The sequence below is a fragment of the Dama dama genome, chromosome 19 (assembly GCF_033118175.1).
Source record: "Dama dama isolate Ldn47 chromosome 19, ASM3311817v1, whole genome shotgun sequence".
NCBI classification, from domain to species: Eukaryota; Metazoa; Chordata; class Mammalia; order Artiodactyla; family Cervidae; genus Dama; species Dama dama.
The window spans coordinates 51,508,562-51,522,610 of record NC_083699.1 but is presented as its reverse complement, the minus strand read 5'-3'; the positions used below and the strand labels follow the sequence as shown (position 1 = coordinate 51,522,610).

Below are 14,049 nucleotides of genomic sequence, written 5' to 3'. Positions count from 1 at the left end.
GGAAACAAGTCTTCGGGTAGAACCTGTGTTTCTTGAAGGTGGAGGGTTTGACCAGATGGTAAGTGTTCCATGATTTAATAGTACATTGCCTTCTGCAGGACCAACATCATTCTTTGGAATCTTAAAAGTTGCTGATAAACCTCAACTTAGGTTGTCTCATTTCCCAACCAGTCTACTCTGGGCCCACTTTTTCAGAGGATTATTAGTTATTATTATTAATAGAGGATTATTATTATTAGTGTGCTTCATTTCTGCAAGATAATAACTATGCTTTCCAGCCATAATGGACTGTAAACATAACAGTTAGTCTTTATAGGACTGAATTCTGCCAACAAAGGGTCTAAACGAGAGACACACACAAATTAATAACATGCAGAAAGAAAACCATCACCATGAATGAATACTGCAGCAAAATATGCCGCCTCCTCTTTTGAAGCCCTTTCATGTATTGCATGTTTAAATTAGTGATAAGTCATTAAGGCCACAGCAGTCATTTTTTGGAAGAAAATGTGAGGCTGAGTTGAAAGGCACAGTTCAGTGATATAGAAATGTGTATATATAAACATACATATGTATTCTATATATTCAATATGCTCAAAATGTATGAGGAACAGTAGTTAGCAAACTTTTGAATGTTTACCATTTGTCTTTACATATATATCTTTATTTCTAAAAGGAGTATTTTCACTTGCAATGTCAAGTTTTAGTTTTTATAAGTATTTTAATAAAGGTCTAATCTATAATAATTCCTAGTTAAGTTTCCTAACTTTTATCATGAAATAAAAATTCAGTCCATATGCACAATATTAAAAATTTATCCAATAAAGTGTATTAATGTTAATAAACCTATTCTTTAGGGAAATTTCTTGATTCTAATCCTTAAAATAATTTATGATAAAAATATTGTTATTTTATAATCCTTATTTCATATTTATAATGCTTCTTAATAAAACTGTAAAAAAATTTCTGTTATTATCCTCTATGAAGCACCTTTAAGATTTTGTTTTTAATATCCTAGTTAAGCTTTCCACCTACATGTATCTAAATGTGTTATTGATCTGCTTAAATGAACCTTAGTCATCATCTGACCTAACTTATTCAATAAATGAGCTCTTCCATTACAACCCAGATATATGTTCATATGACCACAACGTTAATGAAAACCTCCCTTTTAAAAAATGTACTTTTAATTGAAGGATAATTACAGTGTTGTGTTGGTTTCTGCCATACATCAACATGAATCAGCCATAGGTATACATATGTCCCCTCCTTCTTGAACCTCCCTCCCACCTCCACCCCATCGCACCCGTCTAGGTTGTCACAGAGCACCAGTCTGAGCTCCCCGAGTCAGACAGCAAATTCCCACTGGCTACCAGTTTTACATGTGATAGTGTATATGTTTCCATGCCACGCTCTCCATTCATCTCACCCTCTCCTTCCCCCCACTGTGTCAACGAGTCTGTTCTCTATGTCTGTGCCTCCATTGCTGCCCTGCAGATAGGTTCGTCAGTACCATCTTTCTAGATTCCATATATGTGTGTTAATATATGATAGTTATTTTTCTCTTTCTGATTTATTTGACTCTGTATCAGTTCAGTTCAGTCGCTCAGTCGTGTCCGACTCTTTTGTGACTCCATGAACCGCAGCACACCAGGCCTCCTTGTCCATCACCAACTCCCGGAGATCACCCAAACCCATGTCCACCTAGTCGGTGATGCCATACAACCATCTCATCCTCTGTCATCCCCTTCTCCTCCTGCCCTCAATCTTTCCCAGCATCAGGGTCTTTTCCAATGAGTCAGCTCTTCACATCAGATGGCCAAAGTATTGGAGTTTCAGCTTCAACATCAGTCCTTCCAGTGAACACCCAGGACTGATCTCCTTTAGGATGGACTGGATCTCCTTGCAGTCCAAGGGACTCTCAAGAGTCTTCTCCAACACCACAGTTCAAAAGCATCAATTCTTTGGCGCTCAGCTTTCTTTATAGTCCAACTCTCACATCCATACATAACCACTGGACAAACCATAGCCTTGACTAGACGGACCTTTGTTGGCAAAGTAATGTCTCTGCTTTTTAATATTCTGTCTAGGTTGGTCATAACTTTCCTTCCAAGGAGTAAGCATCTTTTAATTTCATGGCTGCAATCACCATCTGCAGTGATTTTGGAGCCCAGAAAAATAAAGTCAGCCACTGTTGCCACTGTTTCCCCATCTATTTGCCATGAAGTGATGGGACCAGATGCCATGATCTTAGTTTTCTGAATGTTGAGCTTTAAGCCAACTTTTTCACTCTCCTCTTTCACTTTCATCAAGAGGTTCTTTAGTTCTTCTTCATTTCTGCCATAAGGGTGGTGTCATCTACATATCTGAGGTTATTGATATTTCTCCTGGCAATCTTGATTCCAGCTTGTGCTTCCTCCAACCCAGCATTTCTCATGATGTACTCTGCATATAAGTTAAATAAGTAGGGTGACAATATACAGCCTTGACATACTCCTTTTCCTATTTGGAACCAGTCTGTTGTTCCATGTCCAGTTCTAACTGTTGCTTCCTGACCTGCATACAGGTTTCTCAAGAGGCAAATCAGGTGGTCTGGTATTCCCATCTCTTTCAGAATTTTCCACAGTTTATTGTGATCCACACAGTCAAAGGCTTTGGCATAGTCAATAAAGCAGAAATATATGTTTTTCTGGAACTCTCTTGCTTTTTTGATGATCCAGCGGGTGTTGGCAATTTGATCTTTGGTTCCTCTGCCTTTTCTAAAACTGGCTTAAATATCTGGAAGTTCACGGTTCATGTATTGCTAAAGCCTGACTTGGAGAATTTTAAGCATTACTTTACTAGCGTGTGATATGAGTGCAATTGTGCAGTAGTTTGAGCATTCTTTGGCATTGCCTTTCTTTGGGATTGGAATGAAAGCTGACCTCTTCCAATCCTGGGGCCACTGCTGAGTTTTCCAAATTTGCTGGCATATTGAGTGCAGCACTTTCATAGCATCATCTTTTAGGATTTGAAATAGCTCAACTGGTATTCCATCACCTCCACTAGTTTTGTTTGTAGTGATGCTTCCTAAGGCCCACTTGACTTCACATTCAGGGATGTCTGGCTCCAGGTGAGTGATCACACCATCGTGATTATCTGGGTCATGTATATCTTCTTTGTACAGTTCTTCTGTGTATTCTTGCCACCTCTTTTAATATCTTCTGCTTCTGTTAGGTCCATACCATTTCTGTCCTTTATTGTGCCCATCTTTGCATGAAATGTTCCCTTGGTATCTCTAATTTTCTTGAAAAGATCTCTAGTCTTTCCCATTCTATTGTTTTCCTCTATTTCTTTGCATTGATTACTGAGGAAGGCTTTCTTATCTCTCCTTGCTATTCTTTGGAACTCTGCATTCAAATGGGTATATCTTTTCTTTGCTCCTTTACTTTTCGCTTCCCTTCTTATCACAGCTATTTGTAAGGCCTCCTCAAACAACCATTGCTTTTTTGCATATCTTCTTCTTGGGGATAGTCTTGATTCCTGTCTCCTGTACACTGTCACAAACCTCCATCCATAGTTCATCAGGCACTCTGTCTATCAGATCTAGTCCCCTGAATCTATTTGTCGCTTCTACTGTATAATCGTAAGGGATTTGATTTAGGTCATACCTGAATGGTCTAGTGGTTTTCTCCACTTTCTTCAATTTAAGTCTGAATTTGGCAATTAGGAGTTCATGATCTGAGCCACAGTCAGCTCCCAGTCTTGTTTTTGCTGATTGTTTAGAGCTTCTCCATCTTTGCCTGCAAAGAATGTAATCAGTCTCATTTTGGTGTTGACCATCTGGTGATGTCCATGTGTAGAGTCTTCTCTTGTGTTGTTGGAAGAGGATGTTTTTTATGACCAGTGCATTCTCTTGGCAGAACTCTATTAACCTTTGCCCTGCTTCATTCTGTACTCCAAGGTCAAATTTGCCTGTTACTCCAGGTGTTTCTTGACTTCCTACTTTTGCATTCCAGTCCCCTATAATGAAAAGGACATCTTTTTTGGGTGTTAATTCTAGAAGGTCTTGTAGGTCTTCATAGAACTGTTCAACTTCAGCTTCTTCAGCGTTACTGGTCAGGGCATAGACTTGGATTACCGTGATACTGAATGATTTGCCTTGGAAACGAACAGAGATCATTCTGTCGTTTTTGAGATTGCATCCAAGTATTGCATTTCAGACTCTTTTGTTGATTATGATGGCTACTCCATTTCTTCCAAGGGATTCCTGCCCACAGTAGTAGATATAACAGTCATCTGAGTTAAATTCATCCATTCCAGTCCATTTTAGTTCACTGATTCCTAGAATGTTGATATTCACTCTTGTCATCTCCTGTTTGACCACTTCCAATTTGTCTTGATTCATGGACCTAACATCCCAGGTTCCTTTGCAATATTTCTCTTTATAGCATTGAAACCTGCTTCCATCACCAGTCCCATTCACAACTGGGTATTGTTTTTGCTTTGGCTCCATCCCTTCATTCTTTCTGGAGTTATTTCTCCACTGATCTCCAGTAACATATTGGGCACCTACTGACCTGGGGGAGTTCATCCTCAGTGTCCTATCTTTTTGCCTTTTCATACTGTTCATGGGGTTCTCAAGGCAAGAATACTGAGGTGGCTTGCCATTCCCTTCTCCAGTGGACCACGTTCTGTCAGACCTCTCCACCATGACCCAGCTGTCTTTGGTGGCCCCACACGGCATGGCTTAGTTTCATTGAGTTAGACAAGGCTGTGGTCCGTGTGGTCAGATTGGATAGTTGTCTGTGATTGTAGTTTCAGTCTGTCTGCCCTCTGATCCCCTCTCTCAGTGCCTACTGTCTTACTTGGGTTTCTCTTACCTTGGACGTGGGGTCTCTCTTCACGGCTGCTCCAGCAAAGCGCAGCCGCTGCTCCTTACCTCTGATGCGGGGTAGCTCCTCTCGGCCACCGCCCCTGCCCTCAGTGCAGGGTAGCTCCTCTCGGCTGCGCTCCTGTGCCGTATATTTACTCTCTATAGTAGACTCTATGTCCATCTACCTCATTAGAACTGGCTCAAATGCATTCCTTATTATGGCTGAGTAATATTCCACTGTATATATATATGTACCACAGCTTCTTCATCCATTCATCTGTCAGTGGACGTCCACGTTGCTTCCGTGTTCTAGCTATTGTAAATAGTGCTGCAGTGAACATTGGGGTCCATGTGTCTTTTTCATTTATGATTTTCTCAGGGTATATGCCCAATGGTGGGATTGTTGGGTCAGATGATAGTTTTATTCCTAGTTTTTTAAGGAATCTCCATGCTGTCCTCCATAGTGGCTGTATCAATTTATATTCCCACCAACCTTTTGCAAAAAGGTTCCCTTTTCTCCACACTCTCTCTAGCTTTTATTGGTTGCAGATTTTTTTTTTTTTTGATGATGGCCATTCTGACCAGTGTGAAGTAATATCTCATTGTAGTTTTGATTTGCAGTTCTCTAATAATGAGGTATGTTGAGCATCTTTTCATGTGTTTATTATCTACTGGTATGTGTTCTTTGGAGAAATGTCTGTTTAGGTCTTCTGCCCACTTTTTGATTGGATCATTTTTCTGGTACTGAGTTGCATTAGCTGCTTGAAAACCTCCCTTGTTAGTTAGCTCTGGATCCTAGGAAATTTTCTTCCTATCAATCTGTAACTCATTTGGAGCAACACATCTCCCACAGAGCAACTTGGCCACATTCCACTTCCATTAGCAGCTCTCAGAACACTTGAAGATACCAGTCATGTCTCCATTAGCCGTTAATCTAAACATTCCCCAATTCTCATAACCTTTCCTCATACATGGATTCCATGCCACTAGCTAGCTTAGTCACTGTCTTCTAAACCTACCATAGCTTGTCAGGACCCTCCTTAAACAGTATTACTAGAATTTAGCACTTTCCCTGCTGCTTTTGTTGTTGTTTAGTCTTTTTAGTCGTGTCCAACTCTTTTGTGATCCTATAGACTGGAGCCCACCAGGCTCCTCTGTCCACGGCTGCACTTGGTACCTAATGGTAGGAGGCTGTGGTCTCCCCGTGCCTTTTTTGCTTCTTTTAGAGACAATGAAGTAGAATTATCTTAATGATGTGTGTATAAATGACTGCTGAGCCCATAGGTGTCTGTTATTTTCCTTTAGATTAGGAATGATTTGAGGTTAGTGTCCTATTTACTGTTCCAGCATAGCTGCTTGCATATACAAGGCACTTGATAAATGATTTTGCAGATAGCTTAAGCTAAGTTTTCCCTTTTTTATACCTAAGCAATAATTCTTGAGCCCATTTTACATTTATCATGATTAAAGTTCTTTGTTTTCGTCTGTAACCTTTTGGTGCTCCATTTTTGATTCTGTTATCTGTCTTCTGTGCAGTTACTTCCAGCTTTTTGTGTGGAATACAGATTTGAGAAGCATTCCTTTTGTGTCAGTACCATTGGATAAAAGAAATAAAAGAAGAACTACTTTTTTTTTTTATCTTTTTTTTTTTTTTGAAGAACTACTTTTTTCAGTCTGATACAGTGGCTTGGTGGGAAGTACACTTGATTCTGTAGATTTAATTATACTATTGTTAGTAATCCTGCTAACCTAACATTGGGCCTCTCTGGTGGCTCATTCTGTAAAGAATCATTTTGACTCTCAGAACTTCAGTTACTTTATCTTATTTTACCTGCCTCGAAGAGTTAATAGGATGGTCAAATATGACAGTATATTTAAAAGCAGTTTTAAAAGGTGTTTCAAAAATTATATAAATCCAAGATTTGAAGTTGTTATTGTTTTTGATGATATCTTGAGAATCTTATTAAATGTTTCATAGGAATAGTTCTTCTCTGAAATTTTATGATTTGTTTTATAACTGCTAATCACCTAAGGTTTGACTGTCTTGACTAATAAAAATGTATTCACACATAGTTTTACTTTCCCAAAAGTCTAGTAATTTAGTTTGTCATTGGAAATGGGTGGAGAGAAGAGTTCTTTCAGGTTTATGATCTTCGTGTTCTTGAAAAACATCCATTTAAGTGTATTTGGTGGTACACAGGTCTTTGTTTTTGGCAATGTAAATTATGGCCTATGAAATTTTATTAGCTTTTTGGAGGAAAATTGTGCATCAGCATTGTGGTTTTGTTCTACTAAATTACCTTGACTTTTTAATTGAAAGGCAGTTTATTTTAATTTTAGTATCAGTACTATAGAAAGTCATGGAAATATTTAATGATCATGTAGTTTGAACCCTCTGATGAACAGCAAATTATCTTATCTGCCTGACTTTTAATAGATGACTTTCACCCACTGGATCTGCCAAACTAGTGTGTAAAGATACTGTATCAGACTCTAAACTGAGAATTCAAATGGAAGTCAAATTCAGACTCATAATAATCAGCTTTTACTTTGTACATGTTCCAGAATACTGGGGAGAATATTAAATCAACCCTAACACAGATAGTTTTCCCTCATTCTGATTATGAAGATCTTAATTTAACCCTTTCCTGTGTAAATTATTTTGATTCTTTAATTTCTACAATAACAAGTGATTTCAGCAAATCCAGTTAGCATAAAGCAATCTTGTGGTCATCATTTTAATAGTAATTCAAGAAGCAAACACTGAGAATGAGAGAATTGAATGAACATACTTGGTTTTTTAAAAATTTCTGGCCTCTGAGTTATATCAACAGTCTTAGCCCACTTATCCTACATATAACAAGAATTTTAATAAATGAGGTGGAATATTTATGTCAAGGATCCTGGACCAAGGCTGGATTATATGGCTCCTGGATGTAGACATCAGGTGTGAGTCAGCTCTCACACTGATAACGATTTCTGAGTCAGGGAGCTAACAAAACTGTATAAAGTGGGTTGGATCAGCTGCCAGTGAATTAGTTTACAATGACATTTCTCTTTTTATTTTATTAAATAGGTAAAATAGACACATAGTAAAAACTAAGTTCAAAAAAGCAGAAAAGGGTATACAGTGAAAAATGTCTACCATCCTGTGGCCCCCAATTTCCCTCTCTAGAGGCAACCCTGAATGTCAGTTTCTTAGGTATTTCCCAGAAAATTCTATACATTTATAAACAAGTGTGTGTATGTGTGTGTATACCTTACACTTTTCTGTACTTTTTTCATTTATATATTTTTGCTGTCATTACCATCAGCAAATACAGTTGTTTCATTTTTAATGGTTGCGTAGGATACCTTTGTTTGGATGTTTGATAAATTTTTAAACGACCAACTCACAATTGGTGGACATCAGGCTAGTTTTTAATCTTTTCATACTACAAATGATATTGCAGTGAATGTTCTGTATATACATGTACTGCATAGCTGTAGGATAAATTTCTAGAAGTGGAATTTCTGAATCAAAGAGTAAGTGCATTATTTGGTAGATGTTCCCAGATTACCCACTAGGAGATGACCTGTTTACAGTTTCATTCACAGTGGTTTTCAGACAGGATTCCTTGCTTTACCAGCCTCTACTTTTCTGAGACATCTCATGCCTCTTTTGTTTTTCCCACACTGTGCTTGATAAAAATCAGTAAAATCAAATCCCTTTTCAAGACTCCATACTGACAGCCCCCTTTCAATGTGTCCTCATTCTTACCTTATCATTCTTTCTTTTCCAACATGCAATTATTTTATTATGTGCAGATTATGCTTTTCAGTTATCACACTTTAATTTTCCTGATTACAAATTACATGTGAGGGTATATTTCCTTCAGAAATATAAATGTCAAAGGGATTATTTTTTTAAACATATTTTCTAAAAACAGCTAATTCCATTAGTGGTTTGTGAACTCTTAGAAGTAGCACTTGGTTCTTAAGCATTTGCTTTTTCTTATCACTTATTTCAGTGTTTTATCATTGTATTTATTTTTTATTGAAATATAGTTTATTTACAGTGTTGTGTTAATTTCTGCTGTACAGCAAAGTGATTCAGTTATAAATATAGATGCATTCTTTTTTTAATCTTCTTTTCCATTATGGCTTATCATAGGACATTGAATATAGTTCTCTGTGCTGTATTCACTGTTTTATCATCTTTACCATCTAGGCTTATTTGTTTTGGGGTCAGTAGTGGTCTCTGCTCTGATTACCATGACTTACCATAAATTAGTATAAAGTGTTTTTTAGATACAATACACCTCTATAAAGCTACCAGTGATACTCCATCTCTAGATTTCCTAATGTACACTAATGAGTGATGTGTAAGGAGAATGTGTTGTTGATTTGTGTTTGTGTAATCTATGTCCAGCAAACATACAATAAGTGTGAGGTGTTGGGTTTTAAGAAACTCTTGAAAATTGCATTAAAATTGCATTTTAAATATGTTTATTGTATCTATTGGTGATGGACAGGGAGGCCTGGCGTGCTGCGATTCATGGGGTCGCAAAGAGTCGGACACAACCGAGCGACTGAACTGAACTGGACTGATTGTATCTATTAGATGCTTCCCATTTAATCCTGTGTCCAATGTGGTCATCACTTTAGCCAGCAATGTGTCCTTTATTCACTATCATCCTTTTGTCCTCTATTTCCATGTGTCTTCTAATCAAAGAAAGTCAAAGTAATCACCAACTATTTGTGATAGTAGAATGTGCAAAATATCTTATAGTTCTGAAAGGCCACAGTATAACTGGAGGAGGAAGTGTGAGTTGAGATTAATTAGAGAAATGCTGTTAGGAAACAGTGGATGCAGTTTGTTTGTTTTTTTTTTCTTAACTTCTCCAACAGTTTTAGGGATTATTAATGATTGCAATTGGGTATGGTAAATTCTGGTAATTTGATATAGTTCTATGAATAACACATAACAGATTTAGAGTAATTCCCTCACTTTCTTCTGTTCCTCAATAGAAATTTTTTTCTTAACAAATATTTTTATTAAAAATATTTTCCTGGTAACTTTAAGGTTAAAATAATTGCTACTCACTATCATCAGTGGACATGATATACTTATTAGTCCAATGGGAGATGTTTTAGGTTTCTAAATAGGATATCTTTCTTTCCTCACTGATTCTGTGGTTTAGTCACTAAGTCATTTCTGACTCCTGTGACACTGTGGACTATAGCCCACCAGTCTCCTCTGTCCATAGGATTTTCCAGGCAAAAATACTGGAAGGGGTTGCCATTTCCTTCTCCAGGGGATCTTCCCAACCCAGGGATCGAACCCATGTCTACTGCACTGCAGGCAGATTCTTCACTGACCAGCTACCAAGAAAGCCCATTGTTTCTGTGCTGCTGCTGCTGCTAAGTCGCTTCAGTCGTGTCTGACTCTGTGTGACCCCATAGACGGCAGCCCACCAGGCTTTCCCATGCCTGGGATTCTCCAGGCAAGAACACTGGAGTGGGTTGCCATTTCCTTCTCCAGTGCATGAAAGTGAAAAGTGAAAGTGAAGTCATGTCCGACTCTTAGCAACCCCATGGACTGCAGCCTACCAGGCTCCTCCATCCATGGGATTTTCCAGGCAAGAGTACTGGAGTGGGGTGCCATTGCCCTCTCCGCATTGATTCTGTATTCACCTTCAAATTAACATTATTGAAGATTTGTATGCAGACAGTTGCATTAATATAATTATTTGGAGTGGGGCACATTTCTCTAACCATTCCTCTAAGAATAAGAGCAGTGGCCTTTTTCAAAATTTTCACTATAGATTGAGTTCATAGACTATTTATAGGCTAATCTGGGATCCCAGCCACTATTAATTACACATTTCTAGGTGAAATTTTTTTTTTCTATGTTCTAAAAAAGTCATGTATTTTTAAAAAAAACTCTTGACCTGAAACTCATTCTAAAATTGAGGACTATTTCTATTTTAAGTGTTTCTCCAGGAATTACATAGTAGATAACTTTCATTTTGTGCTTGAAGGCTGTTATTAAACAGTCTTAAAATATGTAATTTTCAGGAGTAATTAATGTCGCTTACATCTTTTCTTAGATTTTAAGTTTTTTTGAAAATTACAGAATGAGTCTAGATTTTGTGTTAAGTTGCTATATTTTGTCTGTCCCTCCATATGCCAGGAGTGTAACTCAGAGGGAAGAACCCTTTAAATTGTAACAGTTAAAATTGTTTTTGTGCTTTGGAGTAATCCACCAAAAAGATAAAGGAAATAAACTGGTAATCATCCAGCCATAAAACCTTTTCCTATATACTCCCCAAAACCTGAGCAAAGAGCTGACAGATGTGTGAAGCTTTGTCCAACTTCATCAGCTGTCTCTAAGAAGAGGTAAAATTCCAGAGTTAATATTCAGGAAAGAGACACCAGAAAATCCATCTGATATGACTCACTGCCACTCCTGTGAAACTGAAATGTTTGTGTTTTTATTTTAGTGACATTGTACGCCTCCTGTATTCTCCTGGGAGTGTTCCTGAATAGCAGTATACCTATATTTTTTGAGCTTTTTGTGGAAACTGTCTACCCAGTTCCAGAAGGAATTACTTGTGGAGTTGTCACTTTTTTAAGTAATATGTTCATGGGAGTACTTTTGTTTTTTCTCACATTTTATCACACAGGTAAGAAATTTGACTTTTCATTGACTATCTAAATGTGTCCATTAGTAGAGAGGTCTGTGGTGCTGATGTATAGAGAATTATGTGACGAGTTCTAAGGCAAATCACGTTATTTGAGCTTTCATGTGCCAATGAAAGAAAATATCTTCAGTTGCTTTTCTGAAATGCATCCTAGCTTAATGTAATGTACCGGAACCCCTCGCACACACCTGGAGTTTCTGATTTAATTAACTTGGACAGGGGCCCAGCATTTCTACCTAACCCTCCAGGTAATTCTAACATGCTGTTTCTCATTGAGAACCACTGATATCTTGCTTTAAAAAAAATACTTTGACTCTACTGTCTTAATATAAGGTCAAAATTAAGGTCAGGGATATATATGTACTTTAAAGCTTTATGGATAATGAGAGGCCACTTAAAGAGCAGATCCAGTGTATAGGACAGCTTGTCCAGTGAACATTTTATGATTACAGAGATGCTCTTTGTCTGCTGTCAACACAGTAGTCACTAACCCCACGAAGCTAATGCAGCTACCAACCTGGGTTTTTCATTTTATTTAATTTTGATTAATTTAAATTTACATTGAATTGCTACATGTGGCTGCCAAATTTGTCAGTGCAGGTATAGTGTGCAAAGAAGGTTAAAGTTAGAATCCAGGGGTATGCCTTTGAAGAAGAGGGAGGTCCTCACAAAAGAAAGGATTAGGGTCCTCAGCCCACGTGGAGGAGTTCACCTTGGACCAAAGGAGGTGGAGAGAAGCCAGTGTACATGCCTTAGAAGCAGACATCTCTGCCAGGCACATTGCTCGGGGAGAGTTCCTTCTTGATGTCACCAACTTTTCTGCTTAGAAGCCAGTTCATCTATGATGAGCTTGTAGGAAGACAGTGGAGAAAGGGCCTAAGGAGAGAGTGAAATAGCTTTGGAGGGGGTGGGAGGAACTGCTGCAGGGACAGCTGCAAAGCTCACTGGGCATTGTTGAAGGCAGACCCCACGGTGCTGGGGTCGGCAGCTTTGTAGTGACTCTGCTTTGAAGTTGCTTGGCTTCCTCTGATACTGTCTTTTCTGCAGTCCAGATTTTGTCTCACTGGTTTAGAAAATCGGGGCCCAATTATCTAGGCTTCTTTTTGGCATGTGAAAAATAAAGATTTATACTTATTTTATACTTCTATACTTCTTATTTTTTATTTTGTACCTGTGAGTTATAAATATAAATATTTTATTAATTTTTACTAGGTTTCTGTCCCATTTTATTTCATCTTAAACAAATGAATATTACCACCTTTTTTTTTCTGGTTGCTATTTTCTTAACTACTTATCAGATACCAGTAAATATGGGTAATTTGTACATGTAAGAATCTAATTCATAGGACTCAAATATAAGAAATGCTCTGAAATGTGACACTTCAAGAAACCTAATTGTTTTCAGGAATCCTTACAGTCTTGTAATTGAAATAATAGCAACAATAACATCCTTGACTCAAAAATAAGTTTTTGAAACTTTAAAAGCTGATGAAATAGAATCTCCCTGAGCTTTGGACAGCTTTTGGCAGAGCACTTTCACCTCACAGCGAAGAGCATCCAAATGCTATATTAATTTCTTAATAAAATTAACAATAAACTAGATCATTTCTGTCGATCAGTAATTCAGGAAAAGAAGTTTTCATCTTTGCTAAACCTGATATCCATTTGGTTTGCCCTGTGAAAGACAGTAATATTTTCGATAGAGAGTGATCTTAATAAAGTCAGACCACTCTTCACTGTCCTGGAAACGTGTGTTTCCATTAGAAGAAATGCCATCACCAGGTGTCAGGGTAAAGTCTTTGCCTCCAGTTAGTTTTCTAAATGGAATCATCTAACAGTTATTACGTTGTCAGCTTTAACCCACTTCAGTAGTGTCGCTGTTGACAGAGATGGCTGTTGCCCTTAGAAATGGTTTTCCAGCTCACAGACACAGGTGGGCTGAGTGATCCTTGCAGCCTGGCTGAGCATGCATGGTTTCAACTATGGAATGGAAATTGCTGTGTCTTCCCAGCATTTAAAAACATCAACAGTAGATGCCAGATCATGTTACCCTTAATAGACCTCCTGCATGTGGCCTATAGAATATAACAGTCATGTATTCATTGGTCAGTTTAAGGCAGGAACCACTCCTGCGCTGTCTGACTGTGGAGGAGGCCAGTGCATTCCTACCATTGCGCTCAGCCAGCAGAGAATCTCCGCCACTCTCCTGGTTCCTGCATGTGGCAGCTTCCGATTTGTTCAACGGAGACAGGCATCTGTATGTCAGTCAGTGCTCACTCCTCCTTTTGTAGGTTCTTGGTGACCAGATACAAGCAGACATTTATGTTTCTTCGGCACGGGCAGTGTTAGAAATAGCACCATTTCTGTTAATTCCTATCTCATGATATGATCAAGGGTTTATTTAGCTGGGGGAAAAAAAGCTTCCCTCTTTTGGGTTGGTTTCTGATCACATGTTCTTACGCATATCTGTATAGGTAGATCTTAAAGGTTTCTGCCTAAACTCCATGA

At 38.1% G+C, this 14,049-nt stretch overlaps 1 protein-coding gene across 1 annotated transcript in view; it reads left to right on the top strand.

Moving 5' to 3' along the window:
* Nucleotides 1-14,049, top strand: part of SLC49A4 (solute carrier family 49 member 4) — a 98,776-nt gene that overhangs the window by 65,196 nt on the left and 19,531 nt on the right. The window contains exon 8 of the mRNA XM_061167010.1: nt 11,341-11,523. Within this exon, the coding sequence (XP_061022993.1) occupies nt 11,341-11,523 (183 nt within the window). The remainder of the gene's footprint in view (nt 1-11,340; nt 11,524-14,049) is intronic.